Source organism: Exophiala aquamarina (genome assembly GCF_000709125.1).
Source record: "Exophiala aquamarina CBS 119918 chromosome Unknown aczIA-supercont1.1, whole genome shotgun sequence".
NCBI classification, from domain to species: domain Eukaryota; kingdom Fungi; phylum Ascomycota; class Eurotiomycetes; order Chaetothyriales; family Herpotrichiellaceae; genus Exophiala; species Exophiala aquamarina.
The window spans coordinates 371,498-396,663 of NW_013550587.1; the positions used below are offsets into that span (position 1 = coordinate 371,498).

General features: G+C 51.7%; 10 protein-coding genes across 10 annotated transcripts; 4 read left to right on the forward strand and 6 right to left on the reverse strand.

Moving 5' to 3' along the window:
* Window positions 1–2,974: 2,974 nt before the first annotated feature.
* A1O9_00145 (uncharacterized protein) lies at window positions 2,975–3,172 on the forward strand (the record flags this gene model as incomplete). Its single annotated transcript, XM_013409309.1, has 1 exon — window positions 2,975–3,172. The coding sequence occupies one exon, from the start codon at window positions 2,975–2,977 to the stop codon at window positions 3,170–3,172; it is 198 nt and encodes a 65-aa protein (XP_013264763.1).
* Window positions 3,173–6,151: 2,979 nt separating this feature from the next.
* A1O9_00146 (uncharacterized protein) lies at window positions 6,152–6,668 on the forward strand (the record flags this gene model as incomplete). The annotated part of the gene is made up of 2 exons (XM_013409310.1): window positions 6,152–6,236; window positions 6,364–6,668. 2 exons carry the CDS (start codon window positions 6,152–6,154, stop codon window positions 6,666–6,668), a joined length of 390 nt encoding a protein of 129 aa, XP_013264764.1.
* Window positions 6,669–7,400: 732 nt separating this feature from the next.
* Window positions 7,401–8,430, reverse strand: A1O9_00147 (uncharacterized protein; the record flags this gene model as incomplete). The annotated part of the gene is made up of 2 exons (XM_013409311.1): window positions 7,401–8,228; window positions 8,299–8,430. 2 exons carry the CDS (start codon window positions 8,428–8,430, stop codon window positions 7,401–7,403), a joined length of 960 nt encoding a protein of 319 aa, XP_013264765.1.
* A 1,031-nt stretch (window positions 8,431–9,461) lies between these two features.
* A1O9_00148 (trehalose-6-phosphate hydrolase) lies at window positions 9,462–11,225 on the reverse strand (the record flags this gene model as incomplete). The annotated part of the gene is made up of 1 exon (XM_013409312.1): window positions 9,462–11,225. The coding sequence occupies one exon, from the start codon at window positions 11,223–11,225 to the stop codon at window positions 9,462–9,464; it is 1,764 nt and encodes a 587-aa protein (XP_013264766.1).
* A 620-nt stretch (window positions 11,226–11,845) lies between these two features.
* A1O9_00149 (uncharacterized protein) lies at window positions 11,846–15,379 on the reverse strand (the record flags this gene model as incomplete). Its single annotated transcript, XM_013409313.1, has 2 exons — window positions 11,846–15,230; window positions 15,309–15,379. 2 exons carry the CDS (start codon window positions 15,377–15,379, stop codon window positions 11,846–11,848), a joined length of 3,456 nt encoding a protein of 1,151 aa, XP_013264767.1.
* A 923-nt stretch (window positions 15,380–16,302) lies between these two features.
* On the forward strand, window positions 16,303–17,771 carry A1O9_00150 (uncharacterized protein; the record flags this gene model as incomplete). The annotated part of the gene is made up of 5 exons (XM_013409314.1): window positions 16,303–16,333; window positions 16,385–16,994; window positions 17,049–17,182; window positions 17,246–17,533; window positions 17,602–17,771. 5 exons carry the CDS (start codon window positions 16,303–16,305, stop codon window positions 17,769–17,771), a joined length of 1,233 nt encoding a protein of 410 aa, XP_013264768.1.
* An 892-nt stretch (window positions 17,772–18,663) lies between these two features.
* Window positions 18,664–19,042, reverse strand: A1O9_00151 (uncharacterized protein; the record flags this gene model as incomplete). Its single annotated transcript, XM_013409315.1, has 2 exons — window positions 18,664–18,928; window positions 18,987–19,042. The coding sequence occupies 2 exons, from the start codon at window positions 19,040–19,042 to the stop codon at window positions 18,664–18,666; spliced, it is 321 nt and encodes a 106-aa protein (XP_013264769.1).
* A 1,317-nt stretch (window positions 19,043–20,359) lies between these two features.
* On the reverse strand, window positions 20,360–21,682 carry A1O9_00152 (uncharacterized protein; the record flags this gene model as incomplete). Its single annotated transcript, XM_013409316.1, has 1 exon — window positions 20,360–21,682. The coding sequence occupies one exon, from the start codon at window positions 21,680–21,682 to the stop codon at window positions 20,360–20,362; it is 1,323 nt and encodes a 440-aa protein (XP_013264770.1).
* A 474-nt stretch (window positions 21,683–22,156) lies between these two features.
* Window positions 22,157–23,578, forward strand: A1O9_00153 (uncharacterized protein; the record flags this gene model as incomplete). Its single annotated transcript, XM_013409317.1, has 1 exon — window positions 22,157–23,578. The coding sequence occupies one exon, from the start codon at window positions 22,157–22,159 to the stop codon at window positions 23,576–23,578; it is 1,422 nt and encodes a 473-aa protein (XP_013264771.1).
* A 532-nt stretch (window positions 23,579–24,110) lies between these two features.
* On the reverse strand, window positions 24,111–24,724 carry A1O9_00154 (proteasome subunit beta type-2; the record flags this gene model as incomplete). The annotated part of the gene is made up of 2 exons (XM_013409318.1): window positions 24,111–24,312; window positions 24,378–24,724. 2 exons carry the CDS (start codon window positions 24,722–24,724, stop codon window positions 24,111–24,113), a joined length of 549 nt encoding a protein of 182 aa, XP_013264772.1.
* Window positions 24,725–25,166: the final 442 nt, after the last annotated feature.

A 25,166-nucleotide genomic window follows, 5' to 3' on the forward strand; every position in this document is an offset into this window, starting at 1 on the left:
GAAGATGCGGATATGGGGCAGCTTCACCATGCTCAAGTGCTCGTCATGGTCCGATTGAGAATACCTAGCTGGTCTATCAGAATGGCGCAGGAGCTCCAAGCTGATGCGTATCGTATCCATTAGCGTGGTGAGCATTGGATGATACCTGGGCATCGAGCAAAGAGCCGAGGGATGATCTGCGCCCCCGTTGGGCACAAAGTGACTTCATTTCGCACTCTCCAGCAGGAAGTACGCGGGCTTATCAACCCAGTAGTCCCTCGTAGCTTGAGGGGTCTGGTGCAATAGCTAGTTAGTGCGGACGATGTTTTGAAGGCAAGCGGCTAGCGACGGTAGCCTCCACCACCAGGAGGGCGCCTGGTCGTAGGTGTGGGAGTGGGAGGAGGAATCGGTAGCACGTGATATGGCATTTCGCAGCACCCACACCAACATTGGACACGGCAATTTGCCTTGCATTGCACTTTTGATGGATTGGCAAGAGGCGAGGTTTCTGAGGCAAGACATCCCAGTGTTGTTCCTCAGGAATCTGCGTCGAACGTCCATTCATTCGAGATTGGTGCTTCAGGATTGAGGCGGTCGGAGGACAACTCACATCTAGCAGCCACCCAGTAATTCTGGAGTGGAGAGTGCAACGGTGTCTGGGGCGGAGAACAGAATGAATGCTTCCTGACGACGGGGAACGACGGAAGGCGTGAGATGGATAGTGGGTGTGTGTGATGTACGAGTCACTCCCTCGGTGTTGACTGTGAGTGATTAAATGGATGGTGATGGACTGGGAAGGGGATGAGGGAGGATGGTGTGGCGCAGGACGGGAAATGAGGCGTCAGCGGCCCCATACGTCCTTATTATGTACTTGTCAGACTCACAGGTTTCTTGTGGCTGTGGCTGGGTCATTGAGTACGGAGTCATACTCCGTAGTTGCCCAGTACCTAGAGTGTGTGGCGTGTGTGTGCCACACCTTGGGGGCCTGTGACTTGGAAGTTGGGGCAAGGAATGGCAATGAGAAGTTCGGAAGGGTGGAAGGAGTGACACTTGTTTCTGGGTTTCTGGGCATAGGAGTCTTGAGCCGACAAGACCGCGCTGCCCGCTTCGGATTCACAATGACGCCCGAGTTTCATGAAAGGTCGGCAATTTGATAGTCATTGGGCTGTGGTCATCTGAGCAATCCCCTTTAGTGTCCTTGGGAGCGCTTCAGCAGAACGCGAGAGAGCAGGGGTTGGAGGGTGGAAGTTGGAAGTTGGACGGGCGGACGAGCTGCAGTACCGAGTCCCTGGGCCTGAGTATCTACTGGAGACTGTACTCCGTACTCGTAGTACTTTCTCCAGGCTTGGGCAACCATGATTCAGGGCGCTGGTTGAGTTGCGGGTGGCAAAGACACGCTTGGACGACAGCTGGGAGGACGGTGCGTCGTGGCTCTGTTGCCCACCTCACGTCCCTAGCAAGCCCCTAGCAGGTCCTAGCGAGGAGGGGCTTCCCGGCGTCAACGCAGGAACGGCAGCCCTGCGATAGGGTCTGACTCTCACCTGTTATAACCCTAACCCCAGGTGGGTGCCAGGCACTCTATCGGCACCTAAATCCTGGTAGGTTTAGGTAAGATCCCAGGTAGGCCGCGTTGAACTCTTCCTGTGCGTTGCCTCATTTATCTGCTTTAAGCAAGAATAACGGGTGTCACACCAGCCCCAGATGTGTCCGCGGGTGCCCGAGCGACCTGAGCTTGGGAAGCCGTGAGTGCGTTCGGAGTACGGAGTATCTCTCGTAGTTCGTGACTGAGGGATGATCCACGTCATCCTCGTTTCTCTGTCCCGTTCCCCTTGCCCTCCCTTTCGTGGCAAAGAATCACAGAATGCGAGACCCCGTCCTCCTCATGCGCTCATACCACCTGCTACCGGGTAATATGCCGCACGCTATTTGTGCAGGACATGCGAGCATTGAAAGTGTCTTAATTTGGGACAAGCGACTCCTCGTACTTCCACGCTCCCACTGGCACCCTTTCTGCCCAATAATCCACATTCCGGCAAACAAGTCACTAAATTCGCGTCTCAATTGCCCCTAAGATCCCCAAGGGTCCCTCAAGGGTCCCCCAAGACCCCTGCCCATACCGAGGACATTGATGATGCTGCCTGAAGCTTGGTTGTGGGATTGTCGGTTTCCACAGCCTTCTGCTTGTCTTCACCGAGATGGAGTCGGTCTTGGTGGGCACCTCCCCTTCCGCCTCCCGCCTTGCGCCTTGCACCTTGCACCTTCCCTTCTACCGCGTAGTTTGTCGTGAGTCGCGACTCCCAGGTCCAACGTACCTTCCTCGCTAGCCTGTCTACCAGTACGAGCAGTCGAGGACATTCCTGTGCTTCTCGTCTCTGCTCATCCTCAACCCTCGTCATCTTGAGTCACAACTCTCAACTCACCACCCTCCATCCACATCCACATCCACAGCCATATCCACCCCATATCCAGTTTAGATTCAGTTGCCTGGTGCTGCCTGATGCCACCAACCAGCCAACTATCCACCACCACCCATTGAGGCTGACTCTCTCTTGTTCCCACTGTCACTGCCCGCTGCCCAAGTCACTGTATTCTTGTATAAATAATTACCTCCATCTTCCTCCCACACTCTCAATCTCGTCTCCGTCCCCATCGTCACCTGAGAGAATTACACGCCGCCGCCTCCAATCCGTCAATCTTCCGCAGCCAAATCCGTCGACCCCTTAGCATTTACTAGTTCAAACTCCGCCCCCACCACCTTCACATCACCACTTTTAGAACTTGGCCACTTCCCAAACCCATCCTTCAAGTCTAAGAAACTGGTCCAGGACCAAGTATAACTATCTGACTCAACCCATCATCGCGTCCTCGGGATCTTTGTAAAAGACTCATCACTCCAACTCGGGTCTTTGGTCACACCTCAAGCAACAAGACATCCCCGTCACCCTTGCCGTCGCCACTCAGCCTTACGCTACCAAATCTCCAAACTATCCACACCATGCCCCAATACCACACCTCTTCGAACTCGAGCGGCAGCGTCGAGAGATACCATACCAGTAACCCTCGACGAGAAGGCCGAGACCGCAAAGATCCTCGCCCAACTCCAAAACGGGAGGTCGTTGTCATCCACCACAACACCACCACTCGCGACGACCCTGTACGAACCTCGGGCATGAGCCACAACCGGTGGAAGTAAACACACTTCCACTCTTTATCATATAGAGAGCCTGGTGCTCTCCCATCTTGTACGCAACGCCAACGCACTGGACGCCATTTTACGGGGAATTTCAAGGATTTGGGGCATATGTGATACCAAGCGAGGGAGTTATTCGGAATCTGCATTGGATTGTTAGTCGCAGCGGACACGGAACATCGACACGACTGAATGGAATGGAATTGCATTGACACCTGGACCTATCACCACTCTGAAGAGATGGAATGGGGGATTTCTTATGTTTGATTTGTCTATTTGATGGTGCCTGTTTTACTCTGTCACTGGCCACCATGACCCAGTCTCGTGAGCCTCGAAGGAATTGCATCTTGTATTCCTCTGGACGGAACACAGGCTTCTATAAGCCTGTCACTACTTATCCGACCAAGAGCCATTGTCACAACAGTCTCTGGAATAGAAGGAAAAGAAAAAGGACGCAAGTCTGACTGTATGAGCTACCGTTATCGCTCCCTATGTTAGTACGTTAGTTAGTTAGTTACTTATCGATTATGATATCGGGAAGCTATCGATAATGTGCCAAATGCATCATACCGTGCTTTGTAGCGCCCGGTACTCCGTACTCCTTCGAGCACCAACGAATTATACGCATCCCGAGTCCCGTTGGTGTCTGGTCCTCCCCGGACCGGTGTAGATATCTGGTGGACGCCCGTCTTTCCATCCCATCTGGAACAAGAAGCAAACTTCAAGGCTGGATCGTCGCATGGGGACCATTTCCAATGCAGTATGCGGTAAGATCGCCGCATGAAGCACCCAATCGTCAATCACCCTGGCCGTGATCTGCACAGCCGTCGTCTCCAATCAAAGTGACGGACAACGCGGCGGCTTAGCTGGATCCAAGTTAGCTGCGCATTGGAAGGGTGGACGTCTCCTCCCAAGGAGTCAAGGGGCTTGAGGCCCGAGAGCAGTGTGGCATCCACTTCCGTATCACTGAGCCCTCCTGCAATTTACGAGTAGGCCCTCAGACCATCTACTCGTACGAGTACAGGACTCCGTACTGTACAGTCCGCACCTCAGCTTAGGCAGCTCATGAAGGTCAAGGGACACGACCTTCGCCTGCACTTTGCATCCCGAGACCGCGTCACCAGAACCGTTCAAGGCCCCGTTCAGTGCTCCGACCCAAAAGGGTTCCTAGCTCATCTAGGCGGAACTTTTGTAGCCACTGACGCTGACCACTGACCAGGCAAACCCCTGGCAGCTGACCCGGCAGTTCCAAAGTCCAAGCCCATGGGCCAGGGCTAACCGAACTGTCCAGAACACATTTCGAAGCATGCGGATACCGAGCACAGAGCCCAGAGTTGCAGGCTTGCAGCCCAAGCTGGCATTTCCAGTAATCCACAACCATGAAGCGCTGTGCAGGATGGTTCGGCTGTCGTGTCACCAAGCCCACCTTGTTGATGGCCTTCTCTGAGTCATCCCGGGTTTACTTGAGGACGGGAGGACGGAGTACGGAGTGCCGAAGTACATAACTCGCGAGTTCGTAACTGGGTACGGCATGAAAGGGAGATGGAAGTACAGAACTACTGCGATCAACGGAAGAACCCTACCCATGGTTCCTGGCACTGGAGGCTGCCAGCAGCCATGGCCCAAAGAATCAAGACCAGATCACGCGCAGTCTGCACCAACTCCTCCTTCTCCCGACTTGCTCTTCAAGTACCATGCATGAGGATCTCCGGTCTTTCGTCGCTGTCAAACTCCATCAGTGGCCCTCACTCCACCTGCGTGCTGGCGTGCAGTAGGTTCGAGGGACCTTGCAGCACTGCCTGTGAGGGTGATCCGCCCAGTCCGTCTGTCGTCTCAAAGGCTCATCTCCAGATGCGTCAATCATCCCCAGAGATCGAGCCTACAGTCGCTGGTCGCTTGGCTGCATCGCATCCACAAGCCCGAAGCAGGTGCCATGTACGTGCTGCTGTAATGTCCTTTGTCTGATCAGGTAGACACCCAACACTGCTTCCCTCAAATGACGACTATCCACGTTTCTAACACATTGCGTCAACAGTCACTTTCTTCATATATCCTCCTCTCCCACCTCTCCCACCTCTCCCACCCTTGAGGGCAATGCTCCGCCTCTTTTGTTCAGCATTGCACGGCCATAAACGAAGAGTCACCCGCTCAAATCTCCTCTATGAGGCAACATCGATCGCCAGCCCTAATGCGTCGCGAATGCATATGGACGCCACATATGCCGTGCTTGGAGGCACAGACGTGGAGTCCCTGAGTGTCACAGCTGCGGCTCTTGCCGTGCAGTTCGTGGCTCCTCTGCATTCGCGCTGCTTGGTGGCGCATTGGTGCTGCGTCCTCCGGACCTCACCCAACTCAATCCTCACCCACTGAGCAAACAGCTGCACCGGGGCGGGAGCCCCTGGTCAGGAACTGGCCCCCCTCCCTGTTATTATAACCTCTGAAGTCTGGCGTGTACTTACTTCACTCCGCATCGCAAGGACCGAATCTGGAGCCCACGTGCAAATTTCGTCACCACAATCGCGGCCGCGTTGCACACATCACAATGTTTTGGACTGCCTCAAAGTGACTGAATCTAATGGTTATACGACGGACTAACTGTGATAAGCGGTTAGTGCTTATGGCGTATCCCAAGAGAAACCCATCCGTCATGGTTGCAGTGCTCGGAGCTTACGCTCAAAGTTCTCCGCGTGTCACACCGCCAATCCTTCACATTGATTGAACGACATTGGAAGACCTCAATTTCAACTATATCTTCAGCAAAGGCCTTCATTCCGAACGAAGCAGAAACATCATCATAAGTTTTATTGAGTCCTCATATCTAGATAGACGACACGTGACGTTAGTATTGGTATCCATCTCAGCCTTGTGCCAGCGGAGGCTCCGACAAAAGACCAACAAAGTGTGAAAACACTTAGATATACTTCTCATCCACGTCCTCAACCCCGACCATCCTCGGGAAGCTCAAGCACCAGCCCTGAAACTATGGCTCCAATTGGTGCCGTCTTGTGCGGCAGAGAGCCAAAGCTGGCGGAATTCATGAAGGCCAATTTAGCTCCCAAAATTGAAAGTAAGCGTTCTGCTTTATTACTCCTCTCCTTGGGCATGGAAAAAACCTCTTTCTACCCTCTACTATCAGCACATGATACAAAATAAAAAACGAAAAAGACGTTAACTTGGAACCCCTGTCCCAACAGTCACGCACGTCTGCTCGTCCACGGAGGCAGCCTTGACCGAGATCCCAAACCTCCTCCAGGAGGGCTCGGCCAACATATCTCTCGTGATCATCGGCGGCTTGTACTCGCCCGAAGACATTGAAAAGATCAAAGCGGCCGCCGACGCAGTCAAACCGTTGGCGTTCTTGGTCGCGGATCGGAGCAAGACCCCACCTGGCGCCACCGGTCCGCCACCACCGGAGATCATCAAGCAGCGGATCCTCGCTGCTGTCGCGGCGACCGAGACAGGCGAGGCGAAGCTGGAGCCGGGGCTTCATAAGTTCTGATTCAGCTGCAGTTCAGTTCAAGGGTGGTCAGGCTAGGCGCAGTGGCCGGTGTAGCGTATCGGGATTTTCAATCAGGGCACTCCCTCCACATTCCAACGAGGCACCTGAATGTCGGCGACCTATGTTCCTCACTCAGGACGAGAAAATGTCATGAATGCTGTTCCGTAAAATCATGCCAGACCCTCCTGTCCGGGGACTTGCAGTAGAGTGAGTGTATGTTACACCGTGAATCGAAGCAAAGCAAAGCAAAGCTCTCTCGGGCTTTTCCCCTAGACTCTGAGATTCCATCCTACCGGGAACCATCCCTGCGCCTACTTATCGGCAGTGGGCAATCGTGCTCGGAACACCATGTCGGGCCTAGTTAGGACATTTTGGCTCTCACGCTCTTTCAGGAGGGGGGAAAATAAATAAAATGGTCCCTCTACGCAGTATAATATTGGTTCTGCTGTGAAGACTTTCCAGAGCGCGTTTTGCTGCGCTCAATCTAACGGCAAGCGTACGGATTATTGATGCAAGTCTAGTGCTATTATGTCCCAAACGTGCGCCCCAGCATCTCCATCGAGCTCCTACTCCAACAACTGCTGAGAACCGTCCTCACCTAGAGCATCAGCTGGTGGGGAAAGGCGGAAGCGGCGTGACCACAGGCGCCGCACTGTTGGGACAAACACAGCCTCCGCTTGGCCCACCACTGACACTTGTCACGGGAGGGACAGTGCAATGGGGGCTAGGGGTTCAAGAAGCGGCAGAGATAGTACTGGTCGCGGCCGCCGGGTCGATCGTCTCAGCCTTGACGAGCACGGGGATGACGGCGCCGGTGCTCAGCGAGAAGGCACGGTGGCCGAGCACGCGCAGCAGGCTCGCGATCTCGCCCGAGTGCGAGGTGAAGCTGATGTAGACGGAGCAGTCGTTGGTGAAGACGTCGTCCAGCAGCTGCTTGGAACGGAGATCCTGCGCGGACGACGTCTCCGACGTGGCGCCCGTCCAGAGCTCGTCGTCCTCGAGAAAGCCCGCCTCGAATTGGTAGCTGGGGAAGGAAGACGCGATGTACGTTTCGTTGCTGCGCCGGTCGCACGTGTGCTCCGAGATGCCTTCGCGGAGCTTTTCCTTGACGGTCGGGATGAATGGATATTGGGATGGCAATGGAAGGCCTGCGAAGGTCAGGTTCGCGGTCGCGAGGCACCGGTACAGCGGCGACGTGTAGTAGCTCTGCGGAGGCGGGATCTTCTCTGTTTGCAGCCGGGATTTCCAGAAACGGTTCGCCTTCAGCGCCTGGTCAATGCCCTGTTGCGTGAGATGCGCGTCCGACCACGCTGCGGTCTTGTTGCCGTCTAGGAGCGACCAGTAGCAGTTCCATGCCGGGGTGCCAAAGTACGACTCTGCCGCGTTGTGCCATCCTTCCCCGTGCCGCCCCGCGAACAAGACCTTGTAGTCCACGTTCTTGGGCGCCTTGGAGTTGAGAGAGGACACAGCCAGTGCGAATCTCTGCCATTGAGTCAACGACGCGGCATTCGATGGATCCGTCGGGTAACTTTGGTTGATCAATCCAAAGTTGGTTGCTGTCTGTTCAGAGAGGATGGTCGGTTAGTAACGCTTCCCCGAGAATGGTATATCGTTGATCGTTTGCCCTCACATAATCAAAAGTGGTAACGTTGGTCGTGTTGGCATCTTGTAGAAAGTAGCCCGCCACGGTGGAATACTGGATATATGCAAAGCTTCTCACAGCGCTGATGGTCAATAGCAGGGACAGTGCGAGCCGAACCATTTTGACGTAGAAGAAGCTCAACGAGAGAAGGCCAGGCGAACGGGGTTGGAACCAACGCTCTCGAAGGTATTCTTGCAGGTGGTTGCCATCCCACCTGACTTATATATCTATAGCTAGACTCAAAGTCATTTAGTCGCTCAACCAATGTCACCTCACCAGCTCACAACCCTCCCAATTGATCGGATGACGGCATGGGAGTTCCAAGTCCGCGCGGTTGGAAAGAAGTTCGATAGATGTTGTGGCCAATTAAGCCTCGAAGCTTGGACGCGTGCCTGAGAGGACCGACAATACATAGCCTTCATCTGTACCAACCCAGCTTAGCGATCTGGTCTCCACACAATTGCTGGTGGAAGCTGGTTCTGTCACTCAGCAACCCAGATCTTTGCTGTCTCATATGTATTACACAAAGCCGTGAATGAGATCTGCTCGGTGCTCACTTCCAAATTACCCCGGCCGTGCCATACTTCACACGAAGACAATCCGGCGATTTTGGCAGACGTGCTCAACGTCCCCACCCCGACCAGAGCAATGGCAAACGGTTCGGCATAGGTTCTTTTGCTTGACTGAGAGCAAACGCAGAGAATGAGGAACACTCAGCAGCTGAAGAGGCACTTGCACTTTCCTGTATTGCCAGGTGAGTATGGTGAGATGCAATCATCACAAGAGAGCTGAACCGGACACAGCAGATACAGGCCCATCTACCTGCCTGGGTACCGAGCTAACGGTTTCGATGATAAGGCACTAGCTTCACAGCCAAGGCAAGCCATAGAATATTATAATACAGGCATCCTTCGTAGCAATAGCAGAGTTCGACGTTGTGCCAATATTTGATAATCTTTTCAAGCACGGTCTTCAGGCAACTTGTCAGGGTCAGGCGATTGCAAATCAGGTGGGTGATGGATCATTCTTGTATACACTTTTGAGTGGTATATCTATCCTCGCCTGGGGAGCAACAGCCGTGCTCAACGCCTCCATACATCAGCCGCATGAAACCCTTTTGAGAATATAAGTTCCATCCGATACGCAGTATTCTAGATGAAAGTCCTCGCCTCAAACGGTCTCAACCGAAGCTTGTTCCCGTCTCGAATGACAGCATCCTGATAAGTCCCAATGACCTGTCTGCCACAAGCAATGGTCTGCAACAGCGCATCTGGCGCCTTCCATACCACCTCCTCATCGGTGAAGTTCAGTACAGTCCAAGCATCCGCGCAATGTCCACCACCACGCTTGAAGCAGACAACAGACTCATCAGAGTCCTGCACTAGTTCGAAGTTGCCGTAGACAAGGCTGTCGACGTGCTCTTTTCGCGCCTTCAGCAGGGTGCGCCAGTAGTTGAGCACACTCGAAGCCTCATTGTCCTGCTGCTTCGCGTTGATCTCGGGATAGCTGTCATTGACCCGCATCCACGCCTCTGCAGAGCTGAAGCCCGCATTTTGCTCCGCATTCCACTGCATTGGTGAGCGGGCATTATCTCGCGCCTTCTTTCTCAGATCACGCATGAATTCTTTCAGGCCTTCCTCGTTGCCGTGGAAGTACTCCACCGCTTCCGCGTGGTGGTTGAGCGACTCAAGATCTCTGAACTCATCAAGAGACCAGTCCTCAGGCAGGCTGGTCATCCCGAGCTCCTGGCCCTGATAGATGTACAGCGTCCCGGATTGTGTCCCGATGAAGGTTGCAAGCATCTTCGCAGCAAGCGTGCGGTGTTCCGGCCGGTGTTTTGTGAAGCGTGACACCGAGCGGGCCTGATCGTGGTTCTCGAGGAACAGAGCATTCCAACCGTCAACGTCGTACATGAATGTCTGCCAACGATTGACAATGTTCTTCAACGTGTTGAGACTCCACCCACGCGGCGAGAATTTGCCGTTGTCGCCGATGTCCATATCCACAATGTCGAATTGAAAGATCATGTTCAGCTCCTTGCGGTCCGACGCGACCACGGCGGCGACTTGACTGTCTTTCTTGACGTTGGGCATTTCACCCACTGCGAAGGCATTATATCGATCCAGAACGCTGCGTAAGCCCTGCAGGTACTCGTTCAGCCGTGGGCCATATGCGTAGTACATGTCGCCAGGCTGGTACTTGCGGCCAGGCAGCGTAATCGGTGCGTCAGGCAGCCCTGGGACTTTGCTGATCATGTTGATGACATCCATGCGGAAGCCATCGATCCCCTTCTCAAGCCAGAATGTCATGACATCGTGGACCTCTCTAACCACCTGTGGATTTTCCCAGTTTAGATCGGGTTGTTCAGGACAGAAGAGCCCTAGATAGTATTGGTCTCTGGCCTCGTTGTAAGTCCAAGCGCTGCCGCCAAAAGCGGAGGCCCAATTGTTGGGCGGTGAGCGTGTGCCATTCTCCAAACGTGGCTCTTTCCAGATGTAGAAGTCATGCTTAGGATTGTCGCGGGATACTTTTGACTCCTGGAACCAGGCATGTTGGTCGGAGGTGTGGTTGACCACCAAATCCATCACCATCTTCATCCCACGACTGTGTAGAGCGCCAGTCAGCTCCTCGACGTCTTGCATGGTACCGTACGGCTCGTGGATATTCCTATAGTCTGATATGTCATAGCCCATGTCTTTCTGAGGAGACTTGTAAATTGGACATAGCCACACTGCATCCACTCCTAGACTCTGCAGGTAGTCGAGCTTCTGGATCACGCCGCGGACGTCCCCGAGGCCATCTCCATTGCTATCCTTGAACGAAGCCGGGTAGATCTGGTAGATGGATGCTTCCTTCCACCACGCCCGGCTGGGTCCCCTTTGCGTCTTAGTCTCTGTGACTGTCATTGTAGCCATGGCTTCAACTAAAGAGACGCTTCAACTTCAAAGACTATGTGTTTGTGAGAGGATTGAGTGGAAGATATCCTCTCCCAGAAGAGGAAGCCTTTTTGTAACATGCTCACTCTGAAGGACTGAGCGCTTCGGATGCCATTTCTGGAAACAATGGCTGGGTGGAGAAGCTCTTTAGCGAGATCGAGCGAACACAACCTTCAATTCTCCGTTTTCAACTCTCTTGTGGTTGACCTGGCACCCCCTGGCGGCCAATCAGGCGGGCTTATAATATGTGGTTACGTCGAAAACTCCATCGGGTTGGAGAGAGCTCGGGCCGAGTTCAGATTCGTCGATTGGCTGGGAGGCAAAGGCCGGAGCGTCCTGATCCTATGTTCTAGGCGAGCCCTTACATCCTCGTCATTCGGTCCATGGAGACATCAGTCTCACTAGCATCACATACGGAGATCATGGCCGTGGTCTTTCCACTTGGGTCATTGGGAAACCTTCTCGGCTTGTGGAAGTCGTGCTCGGTTCAAAATTGATATTAATGGACAATTTCATACCTAAGTGACTTGGTGAGTCTCCAAACTCGTAAGTCATCAAAAAGGGGCAGCAATAATTCCCTAGACTCATTCTGTCTGAGGTTAGGGCTGTAGTTTGTCAAGTACACTCTCACTTCTCAGAATTCTTCGGATGGGCTGCATCTCGAAGCGACGTGATGTTTGTGGTGTTTGTAATACCGGAACCTGTTTCTTTAGTGTCTCGATGTCGGAAGACCGATTCTGGAGGCCATAAATCTCCAGCAGCTGCTCATAAATCGCTACCGTCCTCGGGTTATCTTGGGAAAGGATCTTTTTGGTGCTGATCAAATTGAGTAATGCTTTGCAATCTTGCTCGGCCTCATCCAGCTTTCCCATGCGGATTGCGACATGGATTAGTCCAGACATGGTGTTAATGCGGTCGGGATGGCCTGAAGGGATGACATTGAGCAGTCCTCTAAGAAGACTGTCTGCATCAGTCCACCTTTCACACAGCACGTAAGCACGGGCCAGGTTTGATCTCGTCATGGTCATGCCAACATGCTCGTCACCAAGAGTTCGGGCGACGACAGGGACAATATTCTCAAGAAGTTCCGCTGCTTCCAAACCACGCCTTCTTTCACAAAGCACTTTCGATAAATCGTTGACCGACCATAAGGTATAAGCATGCTCCTCACCTAATATTCGTTTTCGAGCTTGGAGAACATTCATGACCAATCTCTCGGCTGCCTTAAGATGCTTTTTCTGAGCACACAAACTCATCCCAAGCTCATTTCTTGCCATGAGAGTGTCTGGGTGATCCAACCCAAAGAGTCGTTTCCGCTTTCTGAGCACTCTGACAAGTGTATCGTGACTAAGGTACTGTTCTCCCAAATGAAGATACGTCCGAGCGAGGTTGAACATCGCGTTCAGAGTCAGCGGGTCCTCGGAGCCCAGCCTTTTTCGCAAGCCTTGCACTGCCCTTTCACCGACATATTTTGACCATTCGCGTTCACCAGCAAGCCAAAGTGTAAGAGTTAGATCGTCAAGAGACTGGCAGTACTGGACATATGTCGGCTTCCACGGAGACCACGATAGCCAATGCTGGAGCTTCGGGCGAAACCACCATCTAGCCATCAAAACCCTTCTTTGAGTCTTGATTGCGGACTCCACTTCAAAAAGATTCCAAAGAGTATGACTCAAGGCCCTAAGAGCTTTTAAAGTGGCTTCATGTGAATGACCAAGCGCCCTCACTCTGCAATCGACTATGGCTTTCTGTAACTTCTTGGCCTGTTTCCACATCCCGTTTTCTGCATATACCCAGGCAAATTTCTCGATCTCTGTGGCTCTTCCCAGACTGTCTGGGAACACTGGAAATCGATGCTGCAATTGACGAGTGCAAGCATCAAGGTGTGGTAAAAGTTCTCGCCGCTGTTGTCGGCCGGAAGCCTCAAGATGAGGACTGATGCTGTGTGCTAAAATTGAAACGGTCCAACTCAACCACTTCCTTTGCTCGACCTCCTCTAATCGGTCTTGTGCCCAACTATGAACAACCGGGTGCAACGAGCAGATGGCCTTATCCGGGTCTCGGTCAACAATGGAGCGATTGTACAGCAGTTCAAGGGCTGACGCAATCCGATCTTGGTAGTCCTCAGTCCATGACTTCTCGGCTTTCAGGAAATCCGGACAAGACCTATATGAAGACTGTGGTATCGGTAGACCGTGCCATGACTGCTTGAAAATCCGTTCAGGAATCGTTTCGAAATGGAGGAATGCACAGATATGCACTAAATCTACCGCATCTCGAGATTGGATATCAGGACTTGCAACGATTCTCTGAAAAGGCAGTTCCCACGTTGCGATGATGTCAACTTCACCTGCCCGACAGGCTCTGGGAATCTTGGTGATTGCTTCTCGATGTTCCGCATAACGACGGAGGTACTCGGCTAAAGTGTGGTAGCGAGTGCGGATGGAGGCACCAGCGTAGGCTAAGGCAATAGCAAGATAGCCCAACTGCTTTGCTAAGATTCGGGCGAGTCCTAAATTCTCAGAATTGTGTGTCTGAACTGCCACCTCAGGATAAGCGGATCGCAAAAGAAGGGCGACTCCTTCTTCTGGATCCATACCGCTAAGCTTGATACAACCTTTCTCCCCTCCACTTGCGAGATCCCTGATGCCAGGATTGCGCGTAGTGATCAAGATATGGCCGCTGCCAGTAGATGGGAGGTATTTTGGGAGGTCAATCCTTGGATCATCAGCGTTGTCCATTATGAGCAGCCAGGGTAAGATGCTTCTGGACAACCAGTGGACCCCACTGAGAGAGGTTCCGCCTTTGCCTGCCTCGAGAGCTAGGGATGAAAACGTGCCATCTATGCTCTCCTCACTGCTGGCATCAATCCAGAATACTCCCCAGTACTGGCTTCGCAGGTCTTGAGCAAACTTTCGAGCAAACTGAGTCTTCCCAGAGCCGCCGAGTCCGCAAATTACCACGATTATGGGCGAAGAATCAGTGGCTTGGCGGTCAAGATAAGTAAATCGATCTCTTACAAGTTTTGCATGCATGGTTCTGCCGGTAAACCGAGGATCTGGCCGACGAACGCCGAAGAAATATTCGTTCTTGACTTGGCCCTGGAGTGGCAGCCTGGGCGCTGTCAAGGTGCGTCGTGGAGCCTCGAACTTTTGGTCAACAAGCTCGCTGGCTTCCTGTATTCGACTGGATTTCCGGAGCTGATGTTCCTCTCTCCATCTTGATTTTATCATGGTAATTGCTTGGTCTCGGTCACGCCGAAGAGCTGCAGAAACAACAATGTAGCCCTGATCTTGAGGAGTTCTAAATTTCACCATTTCGGAATGGGTTGTGCGGATGCCACAGCCTTCAACATCGTCATGCTCTAGACTCGCTGATTCTCTGTTGACAACAAAGGTATACTTTCCACCAAAGCTCGACCGCTCTTGTTCCCAAAAGTTGTGTATGCGATACTTTTTAACCAGAGGTGCAAATTGTTCAGCTATTTCCCTCAACATCGCGGAACCATATGAAAGGTCTTGAAGGCACTGATTGCTGGTCTCGACTAGGAATGGCCTTCGGGTGGAGAGGAAACCATTGTCGAAGCCTTTGTGAGGAGTTCCCATAAACAAGATACCAAAGGTTGAGACATAAATCGACCGCAAATGTTCTGTTTGATGGGCGCGTACGGCGGCGGAATGCACCAAGGCTCTCTTGACAAGCAAACCCCCGAAGCCATGGCATATGAAGATTATTGGTCGCTCTAATGCATCAAGATGGTAGCGGTCAGCGGACAACTGTTGGACCAGAGTTATAGCATTGGACACGAGATTCTTTGCAAAATTGTCCTTCGCTTCCAGGATGTTCTTGATCGAATATTCGTAGGAGAGTACTCTTATGTCCTTCAAAAGAAGAGGAAGCAACGTCCGCAACCATTCAACCCCTCGTTCTCCTTCTCTCCAGGTGTTGCCTGCCTCTTCTTGGAGGCCATGGACGGTAATGATACTGCGAACAAGCCGTCAACAGTGTGCAATGTAGGATGTCGCAACGAATGAACTATAAGTAACAACCACACCGACTTACTCAACTGTGTTTTCTGAGCGATTCACATCGCGAGGCTGATCTTCAACTACTGAGACCTCTGAGAGGCTCATTCTGGTTTGATGTATTTGACAGAGAAACCGCAGCAGACGCAGAAGCCGGCGGCTTGCCTGAACTGGCCAAATCAGCCGCAGCACTCAGTCCATAACAAGGTCGAGTTTCCCGCGAAACTAAGCAATCTACGAGGATCAGCTGCCAATGTTATAGTTCGTCAAAGGTCGCGTAAACCAGGTTGCGTAATAGCATCAAAAGGACACGGCACCCACAGGGGTTGAGTTTCGAAACCCCACCGTTAGGCCAGCGGCCGGCCATTTCCGGTCGCGTCCCGAGCGCCTAAATGTCTTGTCCGGCGCCTAGATGGCATGACTCGGTCCACCTTGCTCAGCATCATTCGTTTTGTTCTGGGCGATGAGGCATTCCCCTGCATGACCTTTACAGCCTGTCCACCGACTCCTGCTTCCAGGAGGTTACATTCACAGCCCAAGCGTGAGATTTCGGAACAGAATTTGACCCTTGAGACGTAGCAAGGGAGCGCTGTGATGGCTATTGTTCTGATATAACGCCGGGATACTCTCTGGCTAATACGGAAGCTCTCTTCCTGCATCTGCACTTCATATTGTAAGATGTACATATCCGTTCTGGTTGGAGTGGTTCTTTTGTTTCTTTTCGGCCACGTCCGGCAAAGGTATGCTAAGTATCGACAGCACCAAGTAAGGTTCCAAGCAAGTGGGCTGGATGAATGCTAATCCAGCTTAGGAGGACCGAGCGATCGCAGATCAGCATGGCTGCCTACCAGCACCGAGACTTCAAAATCAACGGCCTCTAGGTGTCGATCGACTTGAGCAAATCTTCAGAGCAAATACTGAGTCACGACTGATGGAGTTGTTCCTGTTCCACTTTCGACAGACCGGTAGTACATTGGAACAAGTCTTCCTCGGAAACCAACCAAGCCTTCGGAACGATAGAGCCCGCTAATATGGAAGCGATATTGAGTACAAATTTCAAAGGTGAGCTTACCTTTGCATGGCTTTCGGTCTTGTGTCCCTGACGTTGTTCAGATTTTAGCATCGGCCCGAGAAGGGAGATCACATTTCCCATGTTTGGAGACGGCATCTTCACTCAGGAGGGTGCAGCTTGGAAGCATTCGAGAGAACTTTTGCGACCACAGTTCGTCCACAAGCATTACGAGGACTTATCCATCTTCCGGGACGCAGTCGATGATCTCATCAACGCTATCGCAGCTTCTGGCGACGTCCTTTACCTGCAGCCCCTCTTCTTTCGACTTACACTTGACACAACGACTGCCTTCTTATTTGGCGAATCTGTGCGGAGTCTCCGAGCACCCGATTCGACCGGAGAAGAGACTTTCGCTAATGCCTTCAACATCGCGCAGGAATATGTCGCGAAGAGATTCAGACTGCTGGACCTCTACTGGTTGATTGGGGGCCCTAAATTCCGAGAGGCCTGTAACAATGTCCACAAGTTTGCCGACCGAATCATTGAGCGTAACCTCTCAAATCGCAAGACTGGTAATCCGCCGCTTGAGGGAGAAACATTCTTAGATACCGTGGCGGCGGTCATGCCTGATAGAGGTGCGTTGAGAAGTCAGATTATCAACGTCTTGGTTGCTGGCCGGGATACCACTGCCTGTCTCCTGTCGTGGACCTTGTACGTTCAGACCAATTGTCCGTGTGTATGAATACTGTTTAACTTCTATCACAGCTTCACTCTAATCCGACATCCTAAAGTCTTCGACAAGCTCCGAGCGGAAATCAAGACGACATGCCCAGATCCTTCTCAACTGAACCGCACTGATTTACGAAGAATGACTTACTTGCAAAATGTCATCAAGGAAAGTGAGTGATTCATTGGAACACTGCTCTGTGTATGCTTGTCTATGCTTGTCTAATGTGTTAAAGCACTTCGGCTTTATCCCTCGGTCCCAGTCAATACTCGAACTGCAATCAAGACAACTGTGCTGCCTACCGGAGGCGGCCCTGATCGCTGTGCCCCTGTGTTAATACCGAAAGGCGCTGCAGTTGCGTATAGTGTCTACTCAATGCACAGGCGGCCTGATCTTTACGGAATGGATGCAGAAATATTTCGACCGGAACGATGGGAAGATGAGCTTCCGCTCAACCAAAATTCAACAAATGCGAAATGGGGATATCTTCCTTTCAATGGAGGCCCCAGAATATGCTTAGGAAGTGTGAACTGTCCACAATCCCCAAACTTGATTTTCTGGGCCATATATATTGACTATTCTGCTATTTAGTGGACTTTGCCGAGACGGAGGCCGCATACACGATTGTCCGACTCATCCAGCGCTTCCCGGAGATGAGATTACCTTCCAACGAGATCGTCGAGTTGACTGGGGTGGAAAAGCAAACCATGACTCTCGTTATGTTTATCACAGAGGGTTGCAAAATCCAAGTCAATGCATAGATTACTAGTGGGTGCTACTGTGGAGAGGGACGAGTTCAACCCCATAAGCTTTGCTGGGTTATGAAAGCGCCATGGCTTCCTTGGGAGCCTTCAAAGGGCTGGATCAACTCAGCCGCCTCGCGGGCACGCATAAGTCGAAATAAGTCGTCCATATGCGTCCATCTCAAAGATATCACTTCTTGGCATTCAACAGACCAGCGCATTAGAGCCGCAGCAATGACTCTATACCCGGGCGAACTCGCACTCTCGAATCTACACATCCCGCAATGATCGGATGCGATGCCACACCGCTCGGTCCCATCGATTATGGGAGCGGCAGAACTATCCGCCACAATCTAACAGCCATCAGCAGACACTTCTTGGGCATGTCTCACCTCTTGGAGAGACAAAGACGGACTGCGTCACTCACATAGTCTGTGGTGTGGCCTAAGTTGGTTTTCTCCTGCTCCCAGAAAAAGTACAGCCGGAATCTTTTCATCATTGGCGTGAAGAGATCCGTAATGTTCTTCAGCTCTTCCGACCCTTCTCTCAGAGCTTCAAGAAGCTGGCCATCTGTGTTGCAGACCCGCGAGGGGGCCAGCGAATCCAACACCCGACGACCCACTGCTGCTATTCGTGCCAAACTACTCCCGTTGTGCGGCGTACCCAGAAAGATGACTCCAAACGTAGAGACATATATGGAGTGCAAGTGTTCAATGGCTTTGCTGGTTCGGCTTTGAGACAGGATCAGGGCCTTCGAGGTTATCTCGTCAATACTCACATTTTCTCATAGGACTGGGGAGTGAAAGGCGTACTCTTTTGACAATGATACCCCCAAGAGAGTGGCAGATGAACAATATCGGACGTCGGCTTGCACAGGCGAGCTGGATTGCAGTAGATTCAGTAAATATTCTTACCCCAAGGTGGCGATCAAGACGCAGCTTACTTGCCGATCCGCAGCGAGCTGGGCCACCAGAGTATGCGCATGCTCGAGGATTCGATCGGAGGAAGTTTTGCCTAGCCAGGAGGTAACATCTGCATGATAGCTATAGGTCAGGATTCTAGCCTGCTTCAGGTGAGCAGGGAGCAGGTCCGGATCCCCTAGCCAGAACTTCCTCGTCTTTTTAGTTGTCCATGTGTCGAAAGCATCGCCATTAAGCCCATGCACCGCAACAACGCTGTTCGCCAAAGGTCAGTGTTGCAAAGAACAGTCACTTCAACTAGGGTGAAACGCACTCAGCAACTGGATCTTTTGGTGAGTATACTTCTGTTAGAGGTGGATGCCCACCCATCTCTGTTAAATAGAATGCTTTGGAGACGAGGACAGTGCTTAGGCTTCACGTAATACTTTCGTAAGCTTTGATGTCGGTGTCGCACTCATAGCAAGGAAATGAGCGAGAAATCAATAGCTTGGTAAGACTCGGAGAAAATCAAAAGCAGACTGCCTTTCGCCAGGCACTTTCGAGAACTGGTGAGGCTGAGCAACACTGTGGACAGCGCTAACAGGCGCACTTTCTGACCCTGGTCGTCGCCTGCTGGTGACCAGAAGTATATTATTCGTAAATATCCATATCCAATGATATTCGAGATTGCTCAACCCAGGTACCCCGCCAGGGGGTAGGCTCCCATCGAGTGTGCGCCTTGCCGCTAGTTTCAACATACATTTCCCAACCCCATTGCTCCAGGGCTCGAGGATAGATGCACGGCAGGACCGGAGTCAAAATCGGCTCTTTCTTTACCATTCATCTCCGGCTTCTCCATTCCTGGCCTGAGTTGCTCACGGCCACTCGCTTAAAACTGGTCGATCTTGATGTCAGCGAGGTTGAGATGTTACTGTCCCTCCGTAGCTGTAGGAGCAAGGTCAAAGAGGAAGAAAGCAAAGTCTCTAATACAAGCAACGTCAAAATGCAACCCCAAGACAGCGAAATCAATACTGAACTTTGGACAGAGAATATGAGAGATAGTAAACGTGCATAAGTGGGTGACTCGCACAGTAGAGGTAGTATCTGAGACTAGGGCACAACAGTTTGTTGCTGTGGGAAAGGAACTCCTAGGAAGCCTCAGCAATTGCAGGAGGATAGAAACTTGGCACTGTGAAAACTCTCTTTGTTGGCCAACAGTTTGCTCCTAGTCGAACTTCCAAGAGCAGTGCCAGTCATACGAAAAGGCCGTGGCCGGGAGCGCCTAGGCTTTTATTGAAGGGTTGGGACCCGTCCTATGGTGCATACGATGTAAATATGGCGTTTCATCCTTGGCGGGGCTTCAGGTATTGTTAACCCAGCCTTGCAGTGAATTATAGTTGTTCAGTAATCCTATGCAGGGATGGCCTTGAATGACCACATCATCAAGGCGAACGGTATGGCGATACAACGCGCCAGACAATGGCATGTAACCTTCCTCCGACGCTATGTTTGCACCTCCAGCGATGCGGGTTCCAGGCATATCATTAACATTTCGTTTTTCAATCCATAAAAGTATATAAATGTGGAATTGCCACTTTCCTGGCAAGAGGGAGGATTGAGTGAGGCAGGTTGTATGCTCCAGGATGATAGAGTCGCTGCTCTATCCAGTTGCTGCAATGTCCAACTTACCAGTCGGCTGTTGGCGGGTCATCTTCGATCTCTATGCCGTCGACCACTCCTATCGCTGTCCCTGTCATAATCGCGGTGACTGCGACGAGAAGAACTAGAATCATATCGTTCATCGTCTCGATAACGGTCTTTTCGCCGATCGCGATGACGGCTGTCATGGTCATCGTCGTCACGCCGCCTCCGTTCCTTCGATCTACTCCGGTCTCGCGTAGATCGAGAACGTTCATGATCACGATCATCTTTATCCCTTTTCGAGGTCCGAGAGAAGGAGTTCATTTCATCTCGGTAGCTGCTGCTACCATTTGTTGGAAGGCGTTCTCGATCTCGATCTCGGTCCCGCTGGCTGTTTTCCAGATTTCGGTCACGTCGTTCCCTCCAGTCCTCTTCCTTCATGTCTCCTTTGGATTCTTTGATCTTCTTCTGCAATTCTACTTCGGTGATCCTCTCGCCCGTGGCTTTGTTTTCCCGCATCAACGGGGTGAAGAAACCCTCGCCCTTATTATTTTTCCTCATGTCAGCCTTTCCCCATGCCCCCAGCTCGACACCAGTACCCGGAGCAGCTTTTGCTCCAATACCAAGAAAGCCTTCTTGTTTGCGCGCCTTACGGGAGTCTTCTGCTTTGGGATTGAGGTCGATCACTTCTCCATTGGCGCGCCGCTTCTTTCCCATACCTCTAAGCATAGCCATGCCGAATTCTTCCACGGGCATTGCAGCGTAATCTTCAAGGGTGCTCGATTCAGGTCTTGACGCCACATCATCTCTAAACTCCTCTGTCTCGTCTCGTGAACTGAGTCTGGTGTTGCCTTGCTGTATGATGACAGCAGTTGATTTCAGCTTTCCTGATCCATCATCCAGCAACGCGTTCAGGGCTTCCTCGTCTGCGGTCAGTTTTCGTGGAGGGCTTTGTGCTTCGTCTCGGTGCGATTGATCGTTGTACCCGTTTGTTTCTTCTTCGGCCGTCTCTGGTGCGAATTGTAGCCCACTTGCCTTGCTTACTTCAACCGTTTCGACCCTGAGAGCGCTGCCATTCTCCTGTTGTGCCTGGACTTCCGATGGTAGGAGGTTTTTGCGTCCACGTTTGCGCCAATCCCCGTTGCCCACATTCTCTATGACACGCTCTTTTGGTTCCTGTAGAGGCTTGCTTAGAATGGCACCGCTTGATGAGAAGCCGGTGACTGACTCGTGTCTCGGCTCTTTCTCATCTTCCTGATCCGAATCATGACCGAGCGTCGCTTTCGATGAGCGGTGGGAGGCTGCTGGTCTACGAGCTGGAGTAGGTATCTTCTGCGCAAATGTCGAGCTCTTGGGCTTGCCGAAGCCAAAAGAGATAGGCTTCGACATCGCTGCTGAGAGCAGACTGATAAATCTGAAACCTGGTCCTTCAAAGCTTTGTATGCAGCCAGGGGCGATCATTCAAAATTGTGATGATTGATGTGGTCCACCGTCTGATACTGCGCCGTACAAGTAGCCCCGCTGACGGTACGGTCAAGCGTATGAAGATAATAGCAGTGCCAAGATATTTAATATTCAGCGGGAGCGATCGTGGCCAACGACAGGCACGGGAACATCTAGTCGGACGGTTTCAAAGGCGCGCTCGCAGAACAACAAGACAAACTTCAACCCGATTCCCGACGCTTCTCCAATCCGTTAACGTCCCGTTACGACCTTTCTCCACAGTAACTCAACGACAACAAACAGTTGCCTCCTGTCAATGAAGGCTACAACTCGGTGACCTGCCAGTCAGGACCTCGACACCCTATATCATCTCGCGTCTGCCTCCTTTCTCGATCTAGTCGGGCCCGGCGCTTCTGTAGAATGGCGGGCGTCGATGAGTCCCTTTTGGGGACGTTCCAGAAACACATTGAGGACATGCGCAATCTGTCACTCTGCAAAATATGCATCAAACCTTTCTACGAACCCTTCATTCTCGGCTGTGGCCATACATACTGTTATTCCTGTCTAGCCAGCTGGTTTGGCGGAGCGCAGGGCAGAAAGAAAAATCGAAATTGCCCCGACTGTAGAGCTGTCGTGACAATACAGCCATCGCCCAATTACCTCCTCCGCGACTTGGTTCACATGTTTGTCGGTCGAGTCGAGTTGCTGCCAGAGGACGAGACAATGGAGGAACACCAGCAGGCAAAAGAAGAGGAAGCAGGCGTACTTGCAGCAGACCGAGCGGGTCCCGGTTTGTTCAAGGGTGTGTTCCTCCGACGACCTCATCACATTATTCGGCCCGGCCATGGAGTCTTGGATGAAGATGACAATGTTGTCCGTTGCCCCGAGTGTTACTGGGAATTGGAGGACGGCGCATGCTTACAGTGTGGCTTCGAGGCTAGTGGGGATAGTGAATCTGACTCCGGTGACGACTCAGACTTACCGAGTTTCCGAACGGTTGAGTCAGAGTACGACTCGGATGGAATAATTATAGCTCCCGAGGGTGCGATGCTTCGAGAATTTCAAGAGGACTACTACAGTTCAGCCAGCGACAGTGAGATAGATCATGCTGACGATTACGATGATGACGATGACATGGACGGCTTCATCAACGACGAGCATGACGGAATAGACGACGAGAACGACCATGGCAGCCAAGCCACTTTGACTGATGGACGTCATCCCGCCGACCATCGCCACCTCCACGACCCTAATGACAATCATCATACAGATGACACTGGCACGCAAACGACGAATTATGACGAGCAATCAGATGTTGCGACTAATTACGACGAGCCAACAGAAGCATCGGATCAAGATGATGACATTCGACCAAGCCAAAGATCTTCAAGAAGAGCCAGACGCATAGTTATCAGCGATGATGAAGATAATGAAGGACAAGACACTTCAAACAGCTCAGCAGAGGAAGGCGAGGACGAAGGGAGTAGTGACGATTCAGGGCTGGACGAAACTGATGACGACGAAGAGGGGTTGGGACATTCAGAAGCTACAGATCAAGGCGAAACCGAAGGCGGAGACTCTGACTCGGATGAATCGGACGATACCGCGATACGAACCCCACAATCTTTCGCACGTCGAAGAGTACACTTACAGAGTATGCGAGCAAGAAGAAACGAACATGTTTATCGATCTCACAATCACAGCGATCGATTCCAGCAACAGAGCGATACTAGACACAGAAATCTTCATTTCAATAACCATCGATTGACGGCATATGGCCATTCCAAGCGGTGGAACGGCGCGAGCAATAATCTCATCCCTCGGAGTCTTCATGGGAGCTGAATGGAACCATGAAGAAAGTTGGCAACATCCATGGTGGGAAGGTTTGATCAAACCTGATACGTGACCAGCTTCGAGTGCAGCAAAGTGTTGAGTTTGAGAATGGCTGCAACACCTTCAATCTCCGGGGTTCTCTTGTATGCGAGAAGCTACTTCTTTCACCTGACACCTCGGTCTATTCAACAGAGGATAATGTTGAAGCACTTTTGGTTTGCTTGAGACTGGTTGCAATGCAAATGGATCAAGCGAGGAGTGAAGGAAAGTGAAATGGCTTTTCAAGATGCCAGTGACCGCACCATCAAGTAGATACCCCCAATCGAATGAGCTCTTTTTAGTTTCAATTCGAGTACAGAGTCCCTGATGAAGTTTTGAATCACGAAAACGACATCTTTACGCCATCGCTATGCAATAGTTTGTAGTAATGACAAAGTTTCCCTAAAAGGGGGGTCTTTCTTTCATTCCCATTTACTTCCCGGCCCACGGTTTTTGCTCCTTTACCCTGGCATCCCAAAGCAAGCGATCCAAGCAAAGGAGATTAAGCTGCCAGCACCTGTTTGCTGGTGTCATACTCTAAGTCCACGATGCCGTCCTTCTTGACCACCTTGACAGTCATGCCCTTGAAGTCGATAGGAAGACGGCGTTGGAGCTCGTCTGTGCACATGCGGAGAATTTTCATGCCTTGCTCGAATGAGATGTCGGGATGATGGTGCTTGTCGAGGATGGAAAGGCAGTAGTATCTGTATTTCGCAGCAAAGGTTAGTGAATACTTTTTAAACGCTGAATATATCATGACAACACTTACTGAGCATATCCATGGGCAGCGTATGGCACCTTCGCGCTGCTGGCAAGATAGTCTAGCCAGTACAAGCTGGGCTCCTTCGTGATGGGATCGACACCGCCTAGCAACAGGTTGACATTGTAGGGTTTCCTGCTCCTCAATGACCTGGCCAGTTCTCCTCTCACAAAGCTCGCGACGGCACTTGGGCCCAGATCTGTCTCATTGCGCATCGTATATAGAGCAATGTTGGCCTGGATGTACTCGGCGAATTGAATGGTGTCACCTGCCTCACCGGAGAATGCGAGCAAGGTGTTCTTGTTCAAGGCGCGGGTCTTGTCATCGGAGGTCTTGAGAATCGTGGCTCCTCGCATGGCGGCCTTCGACGCTGCGATGATTGTGAAGTCTCGCCCTGTTAGGCCAAGGAGGACTTCCCTGTGGATTGAAGCAAGATGTTAGTTGGAGGATCGCTGTACTAGGGTTCCCACGCAGGACGGCTTACATAGTGAACTGGATTGAATTGGATTGTCAATAAGAGTGTTGAAAGTGATGTCTTTAAATAACGAGGATTGCAGATGGTGGTCTGTACAGTGTGGAACCTTGGGTTGCGATAACACTGATGTATTTTGTTGTCTGCTTCGTATTGGAGACGCGAAGCACTGGGATGCCTACGAGATACTGCACTGACTACAAATGACCGTCAGAAAATGGAGAATTGCCAGTTTTGGTTATGGAGATTTAGTAGCCTCGCGGTCAGACACCTGATTTTGTAACCCCCATCTCCGATTGGACAGTCGGGTTTTGGGCAGTCTTGCC